At 36.2% G+C, this 25,062-nt stretch overlaps 1 protein-coding gene across 1 annotated transcript; it reads left to right on the top strand.

Moving 5' to 3' along the window:
• The first annotated feature begins 11,298 nt into the window (after positions 1-11,298).
• On the top strand, positions 11,299-24,245 carry LOC142104180 (vomeronasal type-2 receptor 26-like). The gene is made up of 7 exons (XM_075188705.1): positions 11,299-11,384; positions 13,250-13,538; positions 15,341-16,162; positions 17,984-18,211; positions 18,297-18,429; positions 21,221-21,358; positions 23,338-24,245. The coding sequence occupies exons 1-7, from the start codon at positions 11,299-11,301 to the stop codon at positions 24,243-24,245; spliced, it is 2,604 nt and encodes an 867-aa protein (XP_075044806.1).
• Positions 24,246-25,062: the final 817 nt, after the last annotated feature.

Genomic DNA, 25,062 nt, shown 5'->3' with positions numbered 1-25,062 from the left:
AATTACTATGTTATTGACAGGTAACATTAATTGACTAATATTTTTTTTCTGCTGTGCGTTCTTTTGAGATTTCATCTTCCACATACGTATTGTAGACATCCTGCAGTGTCTGGTCTAGTACAGCAGAGTGAACCTACACCCATAGTCAACACGACACATAACTTGAGATCCGCTCCTTGCTGACTCTGGGCGTATGCAGAGCCCATTTGAGAACAACGGCATGATGTGCTCAGTATGCTGCCTTAATGACTAAGGTGTCTGTAATATATCTTACTTATAGTATACATACAAGCCACTTAATACCCTCCTGATGGATAACTAATAGTGTAAGAGGGGGTCGAAATAATTACTACCATGTAAGTAGTAATGTAGATTCTTATGAAACAATTTTACCCTTAAATCAAGCAAGTGTTAAATTCGTAAATATGTGCAAATTATGTTAAATAATATAAAGGAGAAAAGTCATTGGAATGTTACACAAATGTCATCTTTAGGCCTTATTGTCCTGCAGTTTTGGTAATTTATAAATGATATCATGAAATATCAGTATGAGAAGTCAAACCTACATATTTGTAAACACAAAGAGACTTTCCCATGACAATCTCTCCGCGTGTTCCTGGACATCTCTGAGGAAACAAGATTTTAAAATAGCAGAAGACAGAAGATATCCAGACAGTGAGTAAAGTAATAAAGCAGCAAAAGAAAGAAGACATGAAAGACAAGTGAAATATACGAGAAGTGAAAAGAAAATGAGAAAAAGAGAGAGGTCCGATGAGTGTTGTTGTTGGTTTGCTTGGTTGTCTAATGGGCAGGGGTCTAGGAGGATATCCTGTTAACTTTCACATACTGTCACATACTCCACTACAATTAATCAGTCCAGGGTCTGGCCATGGTTGTTAGATGTGATTATTGGACTTGTAGAGTACTTTGCCAAAAATGTATATTATTGTATGAATGAAAAAAAAATATCTTTTTAAATATAGAAACTAATCATTTTACAACTGTATTTTATCCATTAAAGCAATTGCTGGATGTGTAACTGTATGTAAATTTTGTTATTACAAAAAAAAGTAATACATCTCTGTCATGTTACTCACATCATTATCATCATCATCATCATTTATTTATATAGCGCCACTAATTCCGCAGCGCTGTACAGAGAACTCATTCACATCAGTCCCTGCCCCATTGGAGCTTACAGTCTAAATTCCCTACTATTGACACTCACACACAGACAGACAGACAGAGAGAGACTAGAGTCAATTTTTGATTGCAGCCAATTAACCTACCAGTATGTTTTTGGAGTGTAGGAGGAAACCGGAGCACCCGGAGGAAACCCACGCAAACACAGGGAGAACATACAAACTCCACACAGATAAGGCCATGGTCGGGAATCAAACTCATGACCCCAGTGCTGTGAAGTAGACGTGCTAACCACTAGGCCACTGTATTACAAAAAAAAGTAATACATCTCTGTAATGTTACTCACATGTAATATTGGAGTCATTTGTATGTAAGCAAATGCAGATTTCTGATAAATGTTTAAATTATTTCATATTCTGACATGATTAGACATCTTAATTCTATGTTTAAGTTTCTGTGGGCCAATATTAACAGCAGGGTGGCTATGTAGATCCCAAAGATTTTTCAGAGCTTTTAGCCTTTAAAATGGAGATGGACCATAAATATGTGGACCTTTGTTAATCTAAAGTAACCAGTTCATCAGCCCTTGCTCTGACTGCTTTGATTTAGGTGGACATAATGTTTTGCAGAGCACTATGACAGTAGTATAGTTGCCACCACTGGAAGAGTAATGATTACCCTAGCAACCACAGGCAGGTTATCTAAGAAAAGTAACTACAACATTCAGTTCTGAGGTTGGTTGTCTTTAATAGAGAAGATACCAGGGGCGTAACAGTAGGGGAAAGCAGAGTTGGAGGACACTTTTGATTAGTGAATGTACATTGGTCTACTGAGAGCAGAGTGAGGGGCCCAGGAGGTGAGAATGGCATTGCATGGCCTGTACCCAATTTTTTTTTGTGTTGGGGCCTGTGGCCTGGGGGCATAGTGTTCTGCTCCTGGAAGGGATCATGTTTGCAAGGAGCAACTTGGATAACTTAGGATAAGGTAACTTGGATTTGTCCGTGTAGGTCTGCTTATCTTTAGTAGGGGTGACACTAAAACATCTTAGCACCCTCTCCTTTAAAAGCCAAAATCTCCAGCACAGAAAAAGGCTGGTGTGTGTCTACGTATGGTGAGGAATATAAAACCCATATGATTACACACTAGTCCCTATGCTACCCAATATATATTGGCTACAATAACATAATGGTGAGACGAGTAGTAAATGGTGAGAGGTAGTAGTGGTAACCATGCTGAATGGTGTAGGAGCTTTTCCCAGCCACCATGATGCATGGGTTGGCTAAGGGAGAACATGAAAGACATCAAGAGGCTACACGTGTATCACACATGCACATTACACAACTATCCACACAAATCACATAAACTGTCCCCACCTCACTCTTATTCATCCTCCTTTGAGGCACTAAATCAATACATTTAAAAAGGTGAGGGAAAATTACATCTATCCTGGGGTAGTTTAAAATAATGAGAAAAACCATTCTTGAGAATCTCACAAATGTGTCGTGATATTGTATTTGGACTTAAATCAAGATATTACCTCTGATGATAACTAAGGACAATGGCATTACTTTATTATGCATAGAATGACTACTAAAGGGGTAAAAAAATATACTGTTTTTAAGGATGGGTGTTGTTCTCTTTTCACTTTATTTATATTTTACTCATCTGAGGTCATGTTGAGTCCTGAACCAGTCTACAGTTATCTCATCCCCAAAGAACATTGAAATGCTGCCTACAGGGCCAATACTTGGATACCACCATTGCCTTCTGAAGGGAAAAGGCCTAGTGCCACCTTATTATTAGTATTAGACTAGGGGCAATAATATTTAATCATAGGTGGAAAGGTTTGTAGTTCCCATCTGCAGCCAACCCTACAGTTCCATTCTGAACTAACATTTGTTAAGTATTTTCATTGATTACTGATTCGAAATTCAAGACTCCAGGCTAACTGCTAAATCACCTAGTGAGGGGATATTCCACACTGCTTCATAAAGGACATCTCATCTAGTTTCGTGGATCAAAGACCTTGCAAATAGCTGGAAAGCTTGAACATAGAAACATAGAAATCAGTGGTCACAGACAATAATATAACAGCAAGTTCCTGTAGAAATTTAAGGACCAGCCAAGGGAAAGGGAGGTATTATTATAGCATTGCATAGGGCTGCTGGATAGAGCTGTTAGTTATAAGTAGAATTCCCAGGTAACCACCGTGCATGGGGGCTAGATAGCGCTGGTTGTAATTCACTTTATAAAATATTAAAATACTATATTTCACCTTTACTAAGCTTTAATGTAATTGCCCAGAACTTGTAGGATGGCAAAATACAGGATGACAAATATGATGTATTATATGTTCAAAGAAGGGGGAATGCAGGGACAATTTTGAATTTAGAGGGAGTTTGTTCTTCTGTTCTAAGCCTGGGCGCACTGTAAAAACACCTTGATATATATATATATTTTTAATTCCCAGATTGTAATCAGTCAGGTCACCATTTAATACTTTACAACTAAACCCATTTTTGGTGATAGTTAGCTAATAATATCTTCCCAGCAAAAAGTGAATTCAGGGGCCACTCTGGGCCATAGAAATACAGTATATTTAGTCCTATAAAATGTATTTGTAATGAGCTCTAAATAAAAGTGAAAATAAGTAATTTTAGACAAGGTGATGATGTCAATGTTTCACCCATGAAAGGTCCAAAAATTTGGTTTTTGGGGTCCATATTCGGAATCATGTTTTGTGCTCCCATCTAACAATTGCTGAACACCACTTGCCTAGAGGTTGGCGGTACCCACAGTCAGCTGCCAGGATGCATTGAGTTTCAAAAGCCTGGATATAATGGGTCTATGGACCTCACTATACTATTGTTGAATTTAAGGCATCCATGTCCAAAATAGGGACTACCCCTCTACACATTGCATCACCAGTTACTGGACCACAGGTCACATATTCACCAAGTGCATGCAACAGGGATAGATGACTTTACTTTTTGTAAATACATTCCTTACAGGGATTGTAAAAACATTTGTTTGCACCATGATTTAAAATATTTGCTAATGACTGCTCTTACTTTGACAAGACCTGAGTTTCATTCATTTACTCCCTTGATTTTTATTTCAAGAGTAACTCTAAAAAAATGCAAATGTAAATATTATTTTAAATCATGTATTTATATGTCAGATTTACCTGCTATGCATGTAGTATATTTTAAGAGCAGGACAGAAAAGACAAACACCTGTCACTTAATTCAGGAGATCTGTTATAAAAGGCAGTGAGATGATTCAGCGTCATTACACTAACAGACAGATGCATCAGGTTTCAGTGTCCTGTGTGACACATTTCACCTCTGAATGTTACATTTATGGTTTGATAATTTGCATTATATTGGAATACATTTTGCTGTCTATTGGAACAATGGCTACAACTACTGTGGTTGCTTATATATTTAAAGTGTTGTATTTAATGATTCTGTGTGCGAACTTCTGCAGACCTGTTACCCAAAACCCGTTACCAGCGTGTCATCTGCAGTTAAGAAATGCATTTGAAGACTATGAATATTTTCAGGATGGAGATATCATAATCGGAGGAGTGTTCACCGTGAATCAGCATATTTTAGAAGTTCCACAAAACAAAATTGTCAAACAAATAATGTGTATAAAGTAAGTAATATAGGATTTATACACCAATATTGAGGACTCCACATAATGAAAGATGAGCAAATGATTGGCTTCATTTGACAGAGAGTTTGAGAGTAGCCCATACACAGACTGTTCATTCATTCACACAAGAGGAGGAAAATGTGCAATCTCATGTCAGAGATATTAAACACTGTAATAAACTTCAGTAATTTGTACCCAAAACAGCAGGAGAAAGACTATTAGCATGAACATAACCTATTTTGCTGATGTTTTATTTACAATAGAATGCATATTATTCTGGAACTTATAGAAAGAAAATGCTGGCAGCACCTGATTTACTCATTACATTATTTCCACCTGTTATAAACTACTGCAGTGTTTCCCAACCCTAATCCTCAAGTACCCCTAACAGGGCAGGTTTTCCAAGTGACCAGTGATATAATTATACCACCTGTGGATCTTTAAAAATGTGTCAGTCAGTATTGACTACACCTGTGTTCCAGCAAAGAGATATGGAAAACATGCACTGTTAGGGGTACTTGAGGATTAGGGTTGGGAAACACTGATCTACTGCATTCTTTGCTAAAATCAGTAGCCAAAATGCTCAAAATGTATCACTGAACCAGTGTTTTACAACTCCAGTCCTCCCAACAGCCCATGTTTTATGCATTTCTGTCTGAGAGAACAGGTGGGAAGATTACTTACTCAGCCAAATAGATTCACTCACCTGTGTGTGATTAAAGAAATCCTCAAAACAAGACCTCTTGGGGGGAGCTTGAAGGCCAGTGTATTGTCTGTATGTGAGCTCAGTGCTGCTGGCTTAACATTACATTGTAAAGAATTATTTGTAGAAACAGAATTTTTATTATTAAAGGAGTCTGCTGCAGACAAAAAAAATTTTTTCTGTGGCAGATTAACTTCAGTAAGTTATACTAACACATTTCTCCCTGTCTTCCTTCTGTACTCTCTAGCAATAGATTTAAATACTCCAGTAGAGGTGTTTTTTTTATTACACTAAGTTATGTTAGATAACTGATATATGTCCCTATCACCTTATCATATTACTGCACTGATAAATACTGGTGCCGAAGCAACACTGTTGAACCTCATTTCTTCATAGGTGAGAGCAGGTGGGAAAGAGAACAGTATTTAGCACTGTAGATGTACATGTAAAAATGGTTAATGCATTTGTTTCAGTCAATAGAGAAATAAAAATATCTGAAACATTTATTAACTAATGTGAAAACGTGTGTATAAAATCCACCATATGTCCAAGAAAAGCAGGAATTCAACAAAGTCTGGATGTGTGAATTAATATAAAGCATCTATCATTGATCAGAACTTAACCTGGGTAACTATTATAAGAAATGTCTAATGTATCAAATATTATCTATAAGTGAAAGCCGATTAATAATCCAAATCTGGGGATAAAGAGAACATGATGTAAGCCGTGAATCTAGGACTAATTGTGAGACCCTTTTATAATACATTAAAGGCATGTGAGCTGAGCTTGTCTACACTCCTTAGTATGGGATCCAAACATACAAACATTCAGTCCTAAATTTGGAAGTAGATAGATAATAGGAAAGTTCCTTATGCAGTATCTTGTATTTAATGGAGAAAACCATGTACTAATGCAATACCTATACTAAGGAACATTAGCAAGCTCATCTTGCCTTTATTTAGTATATGTTTCAAACAGTTCAAATATCCAATATATTCATAACCACAAGTTACTCTGTCTCATTTTCTTTATTTTATAGTGTTGGTAACAAATGTTTTATATTGCACCTTTAAACACGCACACCTCTATCCACACACAGCAACAGTTCCTAAGTATCAATAAATAAATATATATGTATATATTTTTTTCCTTTTATCAATAAGATATGTGTCACCTGACTAACCACACTACTAATTTGCTATATGTTCTGTCTACAACAGCCTGTTACCATACCACATTCCTATTCCTTATGCAAAATATACCAGATTCCTAGTCATACTGTCATATACAGTAGACTGCCGAGAAGCCTAGAAAGGTGGTCAACTTTCAATATTAGCCCCAAGAGACATTTTTATAGAAGGAGCAAGGTTTGGGTAAGAATATCATTACAGGGGTAGAGGGAGGCAGCAGGGGAAATATAACATGGAAGAGATGAGGTAGTCTTAGCCTTAGCAGAATAATATTAAAAATCAGGATGGTATGTCATGTAGTTGGTAGACACCACACAATCTTAATGGGAAATAACTTTGAAATCAATTGACCCAGAAGTCAGGAGGCATTTTAGGTGAAGCCCTTATGTACTTTGGGCATTCAAAGAGATACTGTGACATTGAACAGAACAGTTACAGGTGGGAGGGGAGGTGTGGATAGACTCAGCAACAAATGGCAGCTTCTATGTATTGGGGAGAGATTGTGGCTATAGACCCAGGCTCTATGGTGCTTATCAAAGGCAAAACTCAACCTTGTTACTTTCATCTCCGGGGTTGTTTTCCATAGTGTGATTGGAATATAGAAAGAAAAATTGTGGATACCAACCACAATAGACTATGCCGACTGATCACCAAAGAGGGTTACCTATGACGGGATTTCCTGTGGGAACATAGCAGGGACAGGCTGGGCTGGGGGGCCGGTTCCATAGTGGGATACCTTGGGCTGGGTCATTGGGCTACCTGCCTTGTTTCCTTTAAAATGTTCATAATAGGCTGCTGAGTCCAGTCTTTACCTCTGGGCTAAAATTTGCCAGCCCTTCCCTGGATTATAAATTACATTATAACTAATTAATTTGAGAATTTCTCCAAAAAATATAACACTGTCCATTGCTGACATTCACATTAGTCACACCAGAGAGAAAGATAATTTGCTGGATGAACCTAGCTTGCAGTTTTTCCCTATGTTCTCCCCGTGTTTGCGTGAGTTTCCTCCAGATTCTCCGGTTTCCTCCCACACTCCAAAGACATACTGCTGTGTTAATTGGCTTCCAAAAAAATTAACCCTAGTGTGTGTGTGTCCATGTAGTAGGGGATATAGATTGTAACATTCACTGGGGCAAGAACTGATATGAATGATTAAATATTCTCTGCAAAGCCCTGTGTAATATGTAGGCACTTTATAGATAAATGTTAATAAAAATTATAGGCATTTATTTGTAAAATATATTCTTAAGGTGATTTCATGCTATTTATTTATTGTTGAAATATATTATCAAATGAATATGAATGACATCCCCATTGTTTCCAAAAGATGATTGTTCATGCTTTGTAAGAGTGGATACTAATTTTAGTGTTTCTGTGACAGCAGGAGTTAATGAACTGTTACAGCTTTTGCAAGGTTTCTGCTAGCAAAAAAATTAATAAATAATTAAATAAACCCAATGTGTAAACAACTTGTAAAAAAAATTGCTGTTAATTACTGTTATAAAAAACAATGGATGACTTTAAGTTTTTATGTTAAATAACAAAAAAAGGAAATTTGAATATGTGGGAAAAAATCACTCTTTAAGAACTTACAAACAACTATTCAATTGTGATAAAAACCTGCTGATAAGGTGAGGGAGTGCTCATTATGGATTGTATGTATTATGTTAATAAAGCCCTAAACAACTACTTCATTTTATCAATCATTAAAGAGGGATTTTACTTCTGCTTTCCAATTGGAGACTAAAAAACTATTGGTATTGATCCTGTGTCGAGAGATGATATTGAAGGATGTATTTGATCACTCTATCACACCTATATTTTATCATCTTCCTAAAATTCAGAAATAATTTTGGCACCCCTGGTTGACCCACTATTTCTGGTATCGGTTCATTGACGGGCAACCTTTCACAAATTATAGATTTATTTTTGCAGAAATATGTTGTTACTCTGAAATCACATATCTGTGACACTATTCATGTTCTGAACATTATCTAGAACATAGAGTGGAAATATTGATATGGATTTTTAATTCTTGATGTACAAGAATTACAAACACACTTTCCTCACAATGTGGGCACTGAAGCGGGGAATAAATTTGTTACTGGAGATTCGAAGATTACAGAGGAGCAATGTTCTTTTAGATTCTATTTTATTTATACATACAATTATTATTTTCTTTGACTCACTGCACTATCTACAGGTGGTGGGGACGGCAATGGCTCAGGTTTTGCACCTAGCTTTGCTAATTTACATATGGGTTAGTTTGAGCAGCAATTTGTGTGGGATGGCCCTTTTTGAATGAATTTAATATATTATGGTCATTGTATTGATGATTTGATTATTGTTTGGGATGGGGGTTATGATTTGGCACTTAGGTCTGTTCAACAACTAAACACTAATGATTGGAATTTAATTTTCTCTCATTCATATATTTCCACTGTGGTGAATTTCCTCAATCTTACTCTCTCCATGCTGGGCTACAAAATTATTTCTAATAACCATAGAGAACCTGTAGATTCTAATAATTTTCTTCATTATGAAAATGGTCATCATATACCATGGATTACTAATATTCATAAAAGCCAATTGAATAGGATAAAACAAAACTGTACTATAGAGGAAGTTTCCAAAGATCAGACGGAAATAATGCTGAATGATTTCTCAATGAGGGGATACCCTGAAGAGGCCCTTACCATTGCCTTGAACAAAAAATACAGATGAGAGGTTTACAAATAATGACTTTATACCATGTATTTCCTAATATAACAATAAGTCAATACCAATCAAGAATATTGTTAAAGAAAATTGTAAGATTCTAAAACAAGATCCAGTGCTAAATAAAATACTGAAGGTGGACCATATGTTATTTAAAGAAAGAAAAAGAGCTTGAAAAATCTATTAGCCCCTAGTTTCTTATGAAGGGGGGGGGACAAGAGCTAAGTAGCAAGATGTGATTATCAGCAAAGCTTTTAGGATGCTGTAAACGAGACATCTTGCTTGTAGCTATATTTCCATTAAAACCTTGCAACTAATCTCTACTGTAGCCAAGGAAGTCTTTCCAAATAAAGAGTTTATCAATTGTGATACATCTTATGTGATTTACGTGCTGCAGTGCCCACGTGGCCTGCAGTATGTGGGCAGAACTAGGACTGTCAAAAGTAGTTTTAGAGAACTACTTGGTTTTACAGTGCTGGTTGTTCTATATCAGCTCTGTTATTTGGATCACATATTGGCATCACAGTAGTAAGTAGCATCTATGTTGAACTAAACTGGACTTTGAATTGAAATACCTGTCCAAAGAGCGATTATATTACACTTTAGAGATTGTCTATGCTAAGGATGCACTAGGACCAGGGGTTTAGGAACCAGGGGGCAGAGGGGGCAGTTGCCCCCCCATAATTTCTGTTGAGTGGGCAAAGACTGTGTTTCCCCCCCCATGAACTTCTACACAAAAGCCTTCATGCTACTTTCTGAAGTTATGGTATCTGTCCTAAACTTGTGAAACTTTTTTAAATGATAGATTTTCTTAGTATAAACATCAAATATTCTTTAATATAGATTGCCTTAGTATAGATTTAATACAGATTGTTTGATTTGTTTATTTAAAAAATCTAAGTGTTCCATTCATAAACATTTAATAAATAACCTGTATTGATGAGGAACAAATATTCACTTCACTTTTACTGTGAATTGCGTGCGGTGCTTCCAGTAACAAACACGAGATAAAGCAATTTAAATTTATAGCACATCCCATAACCAGTGAGGCAGTGACTATTAATTTTAAAATACTCCCAATCAAATCAGATTATGCGGTCAACAAAATCTGAATAAAAACTAGATTAAGGACTATGAAAAATGTTATTTTTTTAAGATGAACAATTAAAATGATCTATCTTTCTAACAGCTATTGTACTAATTGGTAATTAATATTAATAATATTATTTATTTAATAATGTATAAAACATTTTTTATAGTAAATTAAATAATGAAACTGGCAAACAACAACAACTTGAGCACTCCTTTTAAAAATAAATAGAAAATGTATATATAAAAAAGACATTGGAAATATCTGTAGTTCATCGCAACCCTACTCAAGGGTGTCAGCCTTATAAAGAACCAAAGAGAAAAAGAACAATATGGGAGCGCCAAACATAACAGATCATATATAAGAAAATATTAATAGTGACCGTGACTGATAGCGGGCTTCGTTGTATCCAGATCAGTTTATTACAATATGAAAAAAAATCAATATAAAATATGCACAATATTAAACTTTATCACATATACTGAATGCAATTCTGTGTACAACCTCTGTTCAATAATGAAATGTCCGGTGAAGCAGTATATCATCTATGACAGGATATAATCCTAATAGAAAATAGTAGCAAGATGTGTGGCCAGTACACCTTGTATAAATGTCTCTAACCCTGGACACACATAAAGAAGAATTGAAATAATTATGATAGCGGTAATAATGAAAATGTCTCACCCCACTGTTTGCACCTCTGTGTGATGCTAGAGACGGGGATCCCAAATAAGTCTTAAAATATTAGATAAGCATCATGCGCCACTGGTACATGTATTCGCAAACAGCGTATGCCGAGGAATCTGGCTGTTGTGGGGAAAATCTCCCCACCTCTGTTTGCACCTTTGTATGATGCTGGAGATGAGGGTCCCAAAAAGTATTTAAGTATTAGGTGAACGTCATGCGTCTCTAGTGCCCGTAGTCTTGGACAGTGTATATCGAAGGATCTGGCTGTTATGGGGAAAGTCTCCTAACCTATAGATTGTAAACAGTCCAATGTACATTAATCCCAGTTGGAATAAACAATGGTTTTGAGGGTTGAGATGATATAAAATATCCGCTAGTAGAAAAGTTCAATAGTGTCCAGCGATTACAATTGATAGTAAGGTGCTTATCCGGACATGAGCAATACTAATGGATTCATCTGTTTCGTCCACTGAGAAGCAAACTTTTTCAAAGATAAGTTATCTTTTTAGTATTTTCTTATATATGATCTGTTATGTTTGGCGCACCCATATTGTTCTTAAACAATGAGACTGGGGGCCAACCCCTGAAACACTAACAAAATTAACATAGGATTGGGAGTCGCTTTGTATATCTACAGTCACTGCTACAACTGTCGTAAAACGAGATACCAAACGTGACAAAAAGTGGCTCCAAGCCCTATAGTAGACCTTGGCCTTTTACTCCCCCATGAAAATTTTAATTCCTACGCCCCTGGTTAGGACTGCAATTTACTACCATTAAATTGATATAGATTGATTGTACAAATAGACTAGTGCACCCTTATTAGAGTTTGTAGTAATAATATTTTATGTTCTATTTTGTATTGTTTTTATATATTTTTTTTAATATAACCAGTGTTTCCAGATGTTTGTTTGCCATATTTGTTGTTGCAAGATTCAATGCAGGTTACCATGGTTTAATATGTGCCAGGGTATGCCAATATGTAAGTGAACGTCTCTGTGACTTACAGGAACATTTGCATAAAAACTATCACCAACTACTAAAGCTTATCTGTTTATTTTAAAACAAAAAAAATGCAAGTTACAACAGCAAACACTGACAAGCGATGTTCGCAAAAAGCTGCCATTCTTAAAGTTTACATTAGTCACATTGTAAACAAATATATCTTCTGGGCGATGAGGAACCTAGCTGGACAGGAAATGTTATTTTAACTAATAGATCAATGAATTAGTTTGTAGATACACAAATATAATCTAATTTAGTGAACTGGTCACAAAGCAATTTTTGAAAGATTGATCCATCTTTAGTGGTACACGCCTGCCAAGTACTACCGTTCCTTAATGGGAATGTGAGAGACAAAACTACTCTCTTTTATCTTCTTTTCAGTCTCATTTCTAGCAGGTTAGGTAAAATCTCCAGCTCACATCTATAGTTACCTAATAATACTCAGCAGCTGATACCAGTGTTTTTGTTCTGCTTTGGAAGAGGTTGTCAATTAGATTTCATGTTTCAAATGAAAGTAAATGAAAAGTAATCAAGATTAAATGTATTTTGAGTAGCCCTAGACAGGAAGTGATTTCTATGATCAACATATTTTCTAATTCATAGTTCCTGTACCAGGGGATCTGGAATTCTATTTAAATGAGTTGCATACCATCCCTCTCCATAAGTGGTAATCCCTGCTTTCTACAGGGATCAGCAGCAGAGCTTGAAAAAGTTGGAGGGGTTTTATTGCCATAGAGGATAGAATTTCAGAGCTTTGCTGATGATCTTTTTTAAAGGCAGGAATCAGCATTTACAGAGAGGGGAGATGTAGAGACCAATTCTATTGCCCTTAGATTAAGACTTTTCTCAAGGTCTTCCCCATTCTTCATAATATTCACAATATTGTGTGACACTATACCCTGTCCTGTACTGTTCTATGGGTGCCTACAACCAGGACTACATGTTCTTATTTTTATTACCTCTTTTAACTTCAGCTACTTGTATATTATTTAAGGGCTTCCTTCTCAATAAACATATGATTGGACAATGTACCATATTTTCTCTTCACAGCCCTGCACCTCAATATTACAAAAATCTGCTGACGTTTCAGTTTGCCATTGAGACATTTAACAATTCTTTATTATTACCTAATATAACACTAGGGTATCATGTATATGACTCATGTAATCATGGAAATAAGGCAATAAAAAGTGTATTACAAATATTATCTGGACCAGGACGGATGGTGCCTAATTATTCCTGTACAGAGCGAGGCAAGGTGATTGGTTTTATTGGAGATCACCATTCAGTAACGACTGTACCAATAGCCCAATTATTAGGAGTATATCGATATTCACAGGTAAGCAAGGTCTTAATTCAGGAAATAACTGATATGCTAGTGATAATATTCAACCTTTTCATGTGATTGTGGATGGTTTGAATTCTTTGTGTGGTGTGGCAGTTACATAAACATATGTGTGGGGACATGGATGTATAATTTCAACTTGCTATGAAATCACTGTTTCATTATTGGCAAATGTTAAAGCATAAGCTCTAAAATGTTTTGGCCTTCAGAACAAAATGACCTTTAAATAAGCAATATTGTTAACGAAATTATCTTTTAAAAAATTGTTTCAAAACATCCAAAAACATTCTACAAAATGTCTAGCATATCGAGTTAAACAAATATACATCTGTAGTTGAGATAAGCAATACATGCGTTTTCTAAAATAGCTGGTGTAATGTTAGCGTTAATAGTGAATATGTTAACTGTCGATGTGATTGTGGATAGTTTGTATCCTATTGGTGTGATGGGGCAGTTACATCAAAAGTCTTGTGGCATGAAACATGGTTTCCTATCAACAGTAAAAGTATTGAGGTCTCTTGGGATGTGGCTTACGTCTCTTCTGATATCTTGATAGGTAACAAGAAGAGTGTATATGGAGTAATAATAGATGCAGAAGAATTTGTAGAAAATAACAGACATTATATTATATCTCACGCCAAATTATCACATTTGCATAGCCAGCATTTAACTGCCCACAAATGCTCATATTTACAAAGTAACAATGAGCAACGCAAGTTTTCGTTTGGTGCTTTCATTTTTAATAACATCTCATAGCAGAGAGAGAGAGAGAGAGAGAGAGAGAGAAAAGCTTTAAAATATTTATATTACAATGCTTTGACAGATTGTACTAGAAATAAGGTAATGAGAAATTTAAGGGTTAAGATTAGAGATGAGGGGAAACATTTCTGTGATCTTCAAGTGGCTATGGATGTCAGTGTTTTAATTTTAGTTAATCAGGACAGTCTACAAATAGTTTTGGAATTTGGAACAAAATCATCTTCTAAAATATGTTTGGAAGATTTGGAATATTGTTTAAAAAAATCAAACTATATAAAAATATCAATCACTCTAATAAATTTAACAAATGTGCATTTTAAATGGCTGGTTTACTCATCTGAAGTAGGCATCTTCCCAGATATTTCTTAGCAGGCCAAGTTATATAAAATGTAATTTTATATAACTTTACCTCTGATGAAACCGCCTACCAAATGGGGCAGAGAAACGCGTCAGGGAACGTCAACGTACTGATGAGGATTGATCTGCCTGCTGTGCTCCAATAGATCGTTACTTTGCTGCTATATTGCCAAAATGATCCTGCCCGAATAAATACAAGTACTTTTGATGGTGTTTTTGCTTTCTGGAGAGACACAGAAAACAACAGGCTGGCTGACATTGAAAACATGGAGATCAAAGGCCCTTTACAGCTGTGCTGGATGTCTGTTCCTTCACTCATTGAGGCAGTCATTTCAGCTAAGTATTACCTGAACTTCATAAATTAATTTGGGAAGATTGCATCATGCCATCTGGATACTATTATTGTGCCTTAGGATATAATTGTATATGGACTAAATATCCTATAATCAGCGTTTTTGGGCAATATTTCTTTTTAGGCAGGTTTTATGGAATTATTTGAGAGACATCTTTTAAATTGTTTTGGGTTTAATCATGAAACAACAGGAACCCGGGCCACGAAGTGTTCACACCTGCTGCCATGGTAACTCATTCTGGCAACAAACTTTGCCCAATATTGTGAATTGTCCCAACATTAAATTGTAAAAACTACATGATTTCTAGTATTTATTTTTTCCTTGTAGATAAGCTATGGGGCAACAAGTTCTGCATTAGACAACAGACATTTTTATCCAACTTTTTTCCAAACTCTACAAAATGATCGCGCTATGTATTCAATGTTATCTAAAGTTCTAGAATATTTTGGGTGGACGTGGATTGGAATTTTAGCCTCCTATGATGACAGCGGAGAGGCGGAAGCTGAACTGCTGACCAATGATTTGACCAAAAAAGGCATCTGTGTCGCTTTCACCATAAAAATTAGTTTTGATCAATACAATAATAAAGGCTGGATAAATACAAGGAATGTTGAAATAATTAGAAAATCAACTGCCAAAGTTATAGTGCTTTGTGGGACTTTTTCTGAGACTTTTATAAAATGTCTAGGAGAAAATTATGATGTGCTCAGTGACAGGACCATAGTTTTGAATCCTAATTGGGCAAGTAATAAGTTTATCATTGATAAGTTTGCCAAATTATTTAATTGTTGTTTGGTACTTGACAATTTACCAATAAATTTACCAGATATTTTGATATTCTTTGAGAAAATAAAACCTGAAAATCACCCTGAAGATAAGTTGCTTGAACATATCTATATTTTACACTATCATTGCTGCTTAAAAATCAATTCAGCGTGTCACTATTACGGCTCCTTGTACCGTGTCCGTCTTCATAAATGCTCTGGGAAAGAGCTGATTATACAAATTCGCAATTTCTACTTCAATGGACATTTCCCGCAAGTGTTTTTGGCAGTCTACGTTACTGCTTATGCGCTAAATATTATGCGCTTATTACTGTACAATGAGCATCAAAAAATGGAAACAGACCTCTATTATTTTAAACAACAGGTAACAAAATTGTATTAAAAAATGATTGTCTCAAATTGATGGCACAGAGCACACCATTTGTCATAAAGAAATGTCAAGCTATATAAGAAAACATTATATGCAAAGAGCGATAAGGATTTATCTGCATGTAAACATAGTATCTTAATGTAGACTTTTAATTATGGATTTTTTATTTCTTTTCTATGAAAATGATGACCTTTTATTTGCATAAAATGAATAGATGTTCCTTTTGAGATGTATTAATATATGTGAATTTAAACAACTAAATATAGGTGTAAATCAGTATATAAGATAATAGGTCAAAACCATAGAAATGTTTTAGAACTTCTTTAATAACTTCAGGGCTGATGCAGAGTTTGATCGCATTCACCTCTAAAACACAGAAGTAAAAGTGCTAACGATACAATTATGTGTTAGATATGAGTGACTCAGCATAGTATCCTAAATGCGTCTTACGGTACACTTTAAGCACATTATGACATGTCATATTGATGATGATGACTGGTATTTTAATATATATTTAAAAAAATAATAAAATAACTTAACTAAATGGCATATCTCCATTCAATGTCAACTAACTTATAGCTTTGACTGGTAGCGCCAATTGCAGGGGTTGAACAATTTGTGGCTGCCCTGAAAAAGCTGCTTTCAGCACTAAGCTATGAAAGGTTGGACTGAATACAATATTAGAGTAAAATACACAGCGTGAGATTCACCTGTCACACAAGCCGAGTTCAGCTCAGCACTGAACTTCTTTTCTTCCTTTCTTCCATCCACCTCTGTTACTCTCTTCTCCTTTTGACAGATGTGCATGCGTTTAGTCTCTCAGCAAGCCAGTCTGTTCAGTAATGTGATTTTCCAGTTTGTAATGTACAATTTACCTGTGTGCTAATGTTTCTAGCAGAGCACTATGAGACACTGCACAGTCACTTCTTTTAAAAATATAAGACAAACAATACCACTATAAACAAACACATTCCAAGTCCGTCTTCCTATAAATTTCAATAAAACATATTTAATGCTAAACACACACATAATTACACTTCCACAGTGAATTGTAATTATACTGGTAAAGTACCTTACTCTTTTTCCACAGGCCTATACTATCTCTCACGTCCAGATGTGAGTAGCTGTATAAAAGTACCTCCAATAATGTATAAGCAAATGCCTTAGTGAAAATCCACACCGATATATACTCTAAAGATTACATTATTTGTTGAAGGGAGCCTTACCCCAAAAAGGAAATATTCCAATGATATAGTAGGTGTAAAACAGATGCCTATGGGCGAGTATCAATTGCTGGCGACGTGGCACACGGACATCACCTTGATGTCTGGCTGCGCACATTGCCAACCATTATGGTAGGAAACTCTGCTCATTTTTTGTACACCTCTAAGGTGTGCGAGTAAAAATCAGCGTAGATTTCTGCCAGAACATCGGCGCTGTGTGTCTCCGTGGACGCTCTGGAGACACCTTCCTCCATATTGAATCTCCCCCTATGTTATTGCAGGTCTTCATGACCCACACTTCAGATTGCATGTCATTTTCGTCCCCCGTCCCACCTCTCCAAGCACAGGTGGGTATACATGTCATAATCATGCAAGTCTGCATAGGACCATATGTGTGTTCCACTTTCTAGGCGGCTGCAAATCGATTGCACGCAAGACATGCTACACATTCTTGCCTACGCCCCACTTCATCTCTGACTTTACATTACCTGAACCTATATATCCATATTCTTGTATTGTTTATTAGACATTCTAGTTTATCCACATGTGCACAATATTATGCTTCAGCTACATTTCATATTTTGTCTTAAAGCTACATCGCTATTTGAAGAACCTTACATTTTCATTGCAAGATGGATCATCTATAGGTTTTAATGAAAATGGAGATTTTGTCAGTTCATATCGTATTTTGAATTGGATGATGACAGGGAAATTTAAAGTAAAAACAAAACATGTTGGTGATTTAATACCATCAGCTACAGATGATCAGCAGCTTTTGATCAATGAAAGCGCAATAATATGGAAGAACGGTGCCAATAAGGTTAGCTTGAAACCACTTTTCAATATTTATATATTACACATAAATGGAGAATATCCCTTGCTGTTTCTGTTAATAATTTCTGTAGAATCGGTGCCTTGTGACATCTGATGTAAAAATGTTTCACTTACCTATTCCCGTCATGAAATGTCACTTGAATTCCTTCGCTGATGCTTCATTCGTGGTTGCTGCAGGTCCTGTGTTCACGGAAACAACATGTTGTAAAAAGCAAGAAGTTGTATCAATGTGGCACATCTACAGACTCAATTATTGCTGCAGCCATAACAGATGCAGAGGATATCAATCCCACATAGAGCAGTAAGATAGGTAAAGGTGGTGGAGAGGACTATCAATGTTTGTCTATGAGCCATGGTTGGTCTGTAAGAATTCACTGTGTGAGTCTTTGTGTCAAGCTGAAAGAGAACGTATGTAGTTTTTTTGTGAAATAGTGTAGAGGGATGGTAATCGGGTAGAGTAGACTTGAGAAGTTAGGAAGGTAGCAGAGGAATTAGTTAAGATTGCCTGAAGAGGTGATTTTTAGAGCATGCTTGGAGACTAGACGAAAATCTATTTGTGTAAAGGAGGGTATGTCATGAGTGGGTGCAGCCTACCAAACTGTTACTGTAACCGACAGTTGGAGTAGTTGATGAACGTGGTTGAGAGATGTGAATCTTGTGCCAAGTGAAGGGGTTGAGTTGGAAGATATTTTGTAACAAATGAAGCGATATAAGTAACTGTAGGGTCACAAGTGTACAGTATAAATGGTGCCCCCTTCATAACTAATTATTGCACCCTGTTAGCAGTCGTATAATATTGAACCCTTAATTTCATTATAAAATAATATTGCCCCCATTAGTTCATTATAAATTAATTTTGCACTGTTAATCAATAAATACTGCTTGCCCCATAATTCCCAAGGTAATGGTGCCTCCTCTTATGTGCTGAATGACGAGTTAATTAGCATGTCCTAAATTAGGTATAGTTCAGTATTGTTAGTAAAAAAAATAAGTGTGTTATATATTTAATGATTAGACTTATGCCAGTGATGGGCACCTTTAGGTTAACCTTCACCCTAAAAAGGGCCGCACGTTACCCTTAATCTCAGTAATACAGTAAAACAATACATTTAATGAAAGAAAGAGACACCTATCGGTAACAACATACCGGCAGCAATTTAAACAAGTGTTACAAGCTATAACAAACAAATCTGACAATAGAGCAGGAAGGAGCTGGAGGCCGCAGAAAAAAGCTCAGAGGGCCCCTGGTGCCCATAACTGACTTACACTGATAGAAGAGTTACTGTAAAATTGGAAAAAATAATTTGTCATAGTTTAAATGGTTGGAATCATCGCTGAAATCATACTGCTTTTATTAAAGAGTAATATATTAGTGATATACTTATCATTTGTAACTTAATTTATTTGATAACTTATTAATACCGCAGGTATTTTTAGTGTAATTTAAGTAATGTTTCAAAGTTCTGTGTCAATTAATTTGGTGTGAATATTGTCAAATTTTACCTCCCTAACTTCTTCACCTGTTTCCCAGTGATAAAAAAGTTATTTCTTAACAAGTGTCAAGTTCTTTGGGATCTTGTTCTAGCTGGGGGTCTCACCTGTCTCTGCACGAAAGCTGGTGACACTGACTCCAAATGTAAAAGAAAAAAGCCACCATCAATAGACACCCAATATGGTAGCCACATATTGTCATTTTATAGGTCACTGGCAAAACTTATCAGAACAGATGTCAGGAACTGGACTTGTACAGGAGAGGAGAGCGTATTTTTAGGGGGCACACTTTTACATTGAAGTGAAGACAACTGAAGAGTATACTAAGGAATATTTTTTTTTAGAGAAGTGTGATCATTTTTGGTGTCCACCCTATAAATGTGTTAGGTGGACAATTAGGTGCATTTACTCAAATAAAGAAGCTCTGCATTCTTCTATTGCATTCTTCTATGGGCGGAGTTATACACTGACCTACTAAATTCTTAGCATTATCTATAATATAAATGCTTATTGGCGTGTGTTTGTCTGTATGTGTGTGTGTGGAAAAAATAAAACCAAGCTGCAGCGCCACCTGCTGGGCGGAGTTATACACTGACCTACTAAATTCTTAGTGTGTGTGGAAAAAAAAAATCAGAAAGGGCTGAAATTTGGTATACTAAGATGTTTTTAATTTGTTAATTTAATTTGTTAATTGTTAAAAGTGTTTATAAAGATTTAAAAAAAATATATATATATTTCTTGAAGGAGAAGTGACAGTTGGGAGTGGTTGGTGGTTGCCGGGGGTGACAGAGTGAGAGGAGTGTGATACTCAGGACCGCTGAGAGAGATCCCTGTGTCTGGATAGACATCTGGATAGATGTGGCGATGAAAATGAAGGATGAGGTGATGGAAAAGAATGATGAGGTGGTGACATGTGGACAAAACCACGTTAAAAAAGGGCGCTTACGTCGGGAAGTAACGCTCTTCCCCTGAGGAGGCCTGGGCTATGGCCCAAATGCATGACAAGAACCTTTTTAACACCTTAAGTAGCTTGATTTGACTAGAATGCATGAGTATAATGCACGGGTTAACTTGTCTAATATATAAAAGTAAAAGCCGTGTGTTAGTGTGTGTGTGTGTGTGTGGAAAAAACTATTTTCTCAGAAAGGACTCATCCAATTCATCTGAAATTTGGTATACTGACATTATTTGACAAAAAAATGAGAATAGTGAAGTCAGTTAACTTCCATCATGCCCCCTTCCCCCCGTGGGAGGGGTAGTAAAGGCTAAATTTACGAGTTGAGGGGTCAAACTCATTTTCGTGAGGTAATTTTACCTCATGAATACACATTAAAAAGGGCGCTTGCGTTGGGAAGTAACGCTCTTCCCCTGAGGAGGCCTGAGCTAGGCCCAAATGCATGACAAGAACCTTTTTAAGACCTTAAGTAGCTTGATTTGACTAGAATGCATGAGTATCATGCACGGGTTAACTTGTATATGTATATGTATATATATATATATATAGTGTCTCCATCTCAGATCCCAGACTCTCGCTGCTCAGAAATGTGTTTACCTGGGAGCAGAAAGGTCCCAAGACCCGGAATACATCCCTGCTGTTATGACTGTGCTCCGTGTTCCGAGGGAGAAATATCCAATACAACTGGTACATTTTATGTGTTATATAATGCGGATAGTTGGTACATATAATTATAAAATTAAGTTCATGAATCTTTGCATATAATAATTAGTCTTTGACAAATATTTTATAATTGAAAAATAAAATATTCTATTCATAATCAACTTTGAAATTTCCATTATTTGACAAAATACGCCTTTATTCCAGAGATCACATGTTGGCGAAATATTAAAAACAATAGAAGGTAAGTGTAAATAGAAAGAAAAGTTAATTAAAAAACCAAATCAGACCTTTCAGTGCATAAACCGATAGGGATATATTATATGGAGATGTGAGATGTCAGATGGTTAGGTATCAAATCTCACCTACACTCAACTAAATTCAATAGTACCCATCTAAATACAGAGATCTCATCGAAATTCCATAGTCCCAGCACTAATTACACATATATGTGTAGGACCAGAACCAACCTCTTATAATTCATGAAAATGCAAACAAGGAACATATAAGATAGATCTGACGTATAAAATGAGCCTTCTCCTATTTAAATACGATGACTTACAGGAGTTTAATAGACCATATGTTTATGCGGAGAACGAGTATATATATTGGTCATTACCATGTGTATTCAATAATTATCTCACAGTATTGATGTTCTATATAACATAGTAGAGAAGTGAAACATATTTACACTTACCTTCTATTGTTTTTAATATTTCGCCAACATGTGATCTCTGGAAAAAAGGCGTATTTTGCCAAATAATGAAAATTTCAATGTTGATTAAGAATAAGATATTTTATTTTTTAATTGTTAACTAGTGAACTGGAGTGACTTCTGTCTATATACTTAGACCGTACTTCGGACTTTTTGTCCATATAGTTAGATGTATATTGGAAGAGCACCCCATCAATGATATAGCCAGTATAATATTGGGACCCACAGTCTAATGAGGTCAGTCCCATTCCTTGTGTGATAATCACTCTTCCTTCTGTACAACATTTTATAAACAAAGTTGCAGTTATGGGCTTTCTGGAAAATCAACATCTATTTATTTCAGCCCCAAAAGACCCTTACCTAAATCAGATGCCCCGTGGGCTTGTTTGCCACCGTCGTCCCTCAGTAAATGACCTAACAAAGAACTTATAAGTCATGAAACACTGCAGAGATCTCTCTTAGTTTTCTCTGTGGGTCCCAGAAGACTCCACCAGTCCAGTGCTGTTCCCCTCACTGCTACTAACCGGCTTGTAACAAGCACAGGCAAGCTATAGAAGCAGTGAAAAGGCTGGATCATAGGAGACTTTGGGGAGTACATCCGACCAGAGGGACACTGCACCCCAGTAGATCATAGCTCAATGCACTCCAACCATGTAGCTTTTAAAGGCAAATTATCCCCAAGCACAAGCAGCCATGGGATATCTGGAGACCTACCTGACACAAGCTGGTATTAATTAAGAGGTGGTTGCCCACATTGTATAACTAAAAAATTGATACTCACAAAATACCAATTAATGCTTTTCTAACTACTTTTCTATATTAAAAACAAGGAATGTTAGTTCCACATATTGCAATATATGTTAATATATTATTGTTACTTGGTTAGCAGTAATTATGACAGTATGTAGGGAGAAGGTTTTGCAGAAAGTCCATATATGGCAGTTACACCACCCCCATTGCCCCACCCGGACAGGAAGCCCAGAACAGCTGTCGCTTCATTTACGTGGAAAAGGCTTACACAGTATGGCAAATATGGCATGGAGTTCATCCCAAAATTAGGGTAGTCAACACAGAATGGCTAATACAGTGACTGCTTTGTAATGCGCTGGAGATCTATGGATCCAATTGTCATTATTATAGACTGATCATAGTAATTTATGTCCTCTATCTCCTTTATTTATAAGGTTGCCATGTAAACTCTCTGAAGTTCTGCTATGTTTTTGTTATTGAAAATGGCCCAAAATGGTACAGATATCAATAATTTTATGTCATTATTTATGCCTTGTTGCAGATAGTGAAAATTGCATTAAATGTCAGGATGATGAATGGCCGAACGAAAAGAGGGATTTGTGCATTCCCAAAAGTGAAGACTTTCTGTCCTACACAAATGACGAGATCTCTGCGGTTTGTATTTTTGTCTCAGTTTTCTTCTGTTTCATAACTCAGCTAATATTGGGAATTTTTATATCACATCGGGATACACCTATTGTAAAAGCCAATAACAAGAACCTCAGCTTCCTTCTCCTGGTCTCCATCATGCTGAGCTTCCTCTGTGTGTTCCTGTTCCTCGGTCGTCCTGTGGATATAACCTGCATGCTACGTCAGATCTCTTTTGGAATCCTCTTCTCCATAGCTGTCTCCTCTGTGTTGGCCAAGACTATCATGGTTTGCATCGCTTTCAAAGCCACCAAACCCGGCAGTGTGTGGAGAAAATGGATGGGAGTGAAACTGCCCAATTGTGTAGTCTTTATCTGCTCATCTGTCCAAGTTATGATCTGTATTAGTTGGTTGTCTATCTCTCCTCCCTTCCAGGAGCTGGACACACACTCTTATCAGGGACAGATCATCGTTCAGTGTAATGAAGGTTCAGTTATTGGGTTCTACTCAGTCCTGGGTTATATGGGGGTTCTGGCAGCTGTGAGTTTTATTACAGCCTTTATAGCCCGGACATTACCGGACAGTTTTAATGAGGCCAAATACATCACCTTCAGCATGCTGGTGTTCTGCAGTGTCTGGATTGCAATGATCCCGGCTTATCTGAGCACCAAAGGGAAATACATGGTGGCTGTGGAGATCTTTTCCATATTGACCTCAAACGCTGGACTTTTAGGCTGTATATTTTTTCCTAAATGTTATATTATATTATGTAGACCTGAACGGAATACAAAATTGTGTTTGCTTGAGAACAAAAAAACATGATGTTCTGCATAAAGCTGCATATGTTTCCTGCTATAGAACTTTACTTTGTAATGATAGTAGGCACAATATATTTTCTCTATACTTTTTACTCATGACAAAGCATATCAATATCTATGTAATTGTAGTTATAATAGTAGTAATAGTAATGGTGGTGTTGATGGTGGAACTAATATTAGTAATAATTAGTAATAATACTGGTGGTGGTATTAGTATTACCAGTGATAGTGGTGGTGAAGTAATAGTTCTAGTGGTAGTAATAATAGTAGTGGTGATTGTTATTGGGGTTTTACTGGTAATAGTAATAATGGGGATGTGGTATTAATTTTAGTAGTGGTAACAGCCATGAGGGAAATAATAATTTTAGTAGTTTTAGCACCAGCAATATTAGTAGTGATGATGATGGTATATTTAGTATTAGTACTAGTATCAGTGGTGGTGGTAGTATTAGTCTTAGTTGCCCAGTATTAATATTCAAATATGTAAACATGTAACATACAACTGCCCAAATATCAAGGATATCCAGCCCTTTCAGAATACAATATAAACTTAATGTAAATGCAATTTACTAGTCTCAAAGCCAATGCATAGAGAATTAATATCACTGGTAGCTACTATGAAATAACTTTCCCATTTTATGCCATTAAGGCCCTCACTTAGGGCCTGAGTCATTAAGAAGAGTAAGGCAAAAAAAAGGAGTAAGATTTATCCTTGACAAATCCATGTTACAGTGCAAGGGGTGCAAATTAGTTTATTGTTTTGCACATAAAGAAAATACTGACTTTTTTGTCATGTAGCACACAAATACTTGATATCTTTA

Source organism: Mixophyes fleayi, chromosome 10 (genome assembly GCF_038048845.1).
Source record: "Mixophyes fleayi isolate aMixFle1 chromosome 10, aMixFle1.hap1, whole genome shotgun sequence".
Classification (NCBI taxonomy): Eukaryota; Metazoa; Chordata; class Amphibia; order Anura; family Limnodynastidae; genus Mixophyes; species Mixophyes fleayi.
Note: the sequence above shows the minus strand (reverse complement) of the source record. Positions and strands in the feature narration are given on the sequence as shown.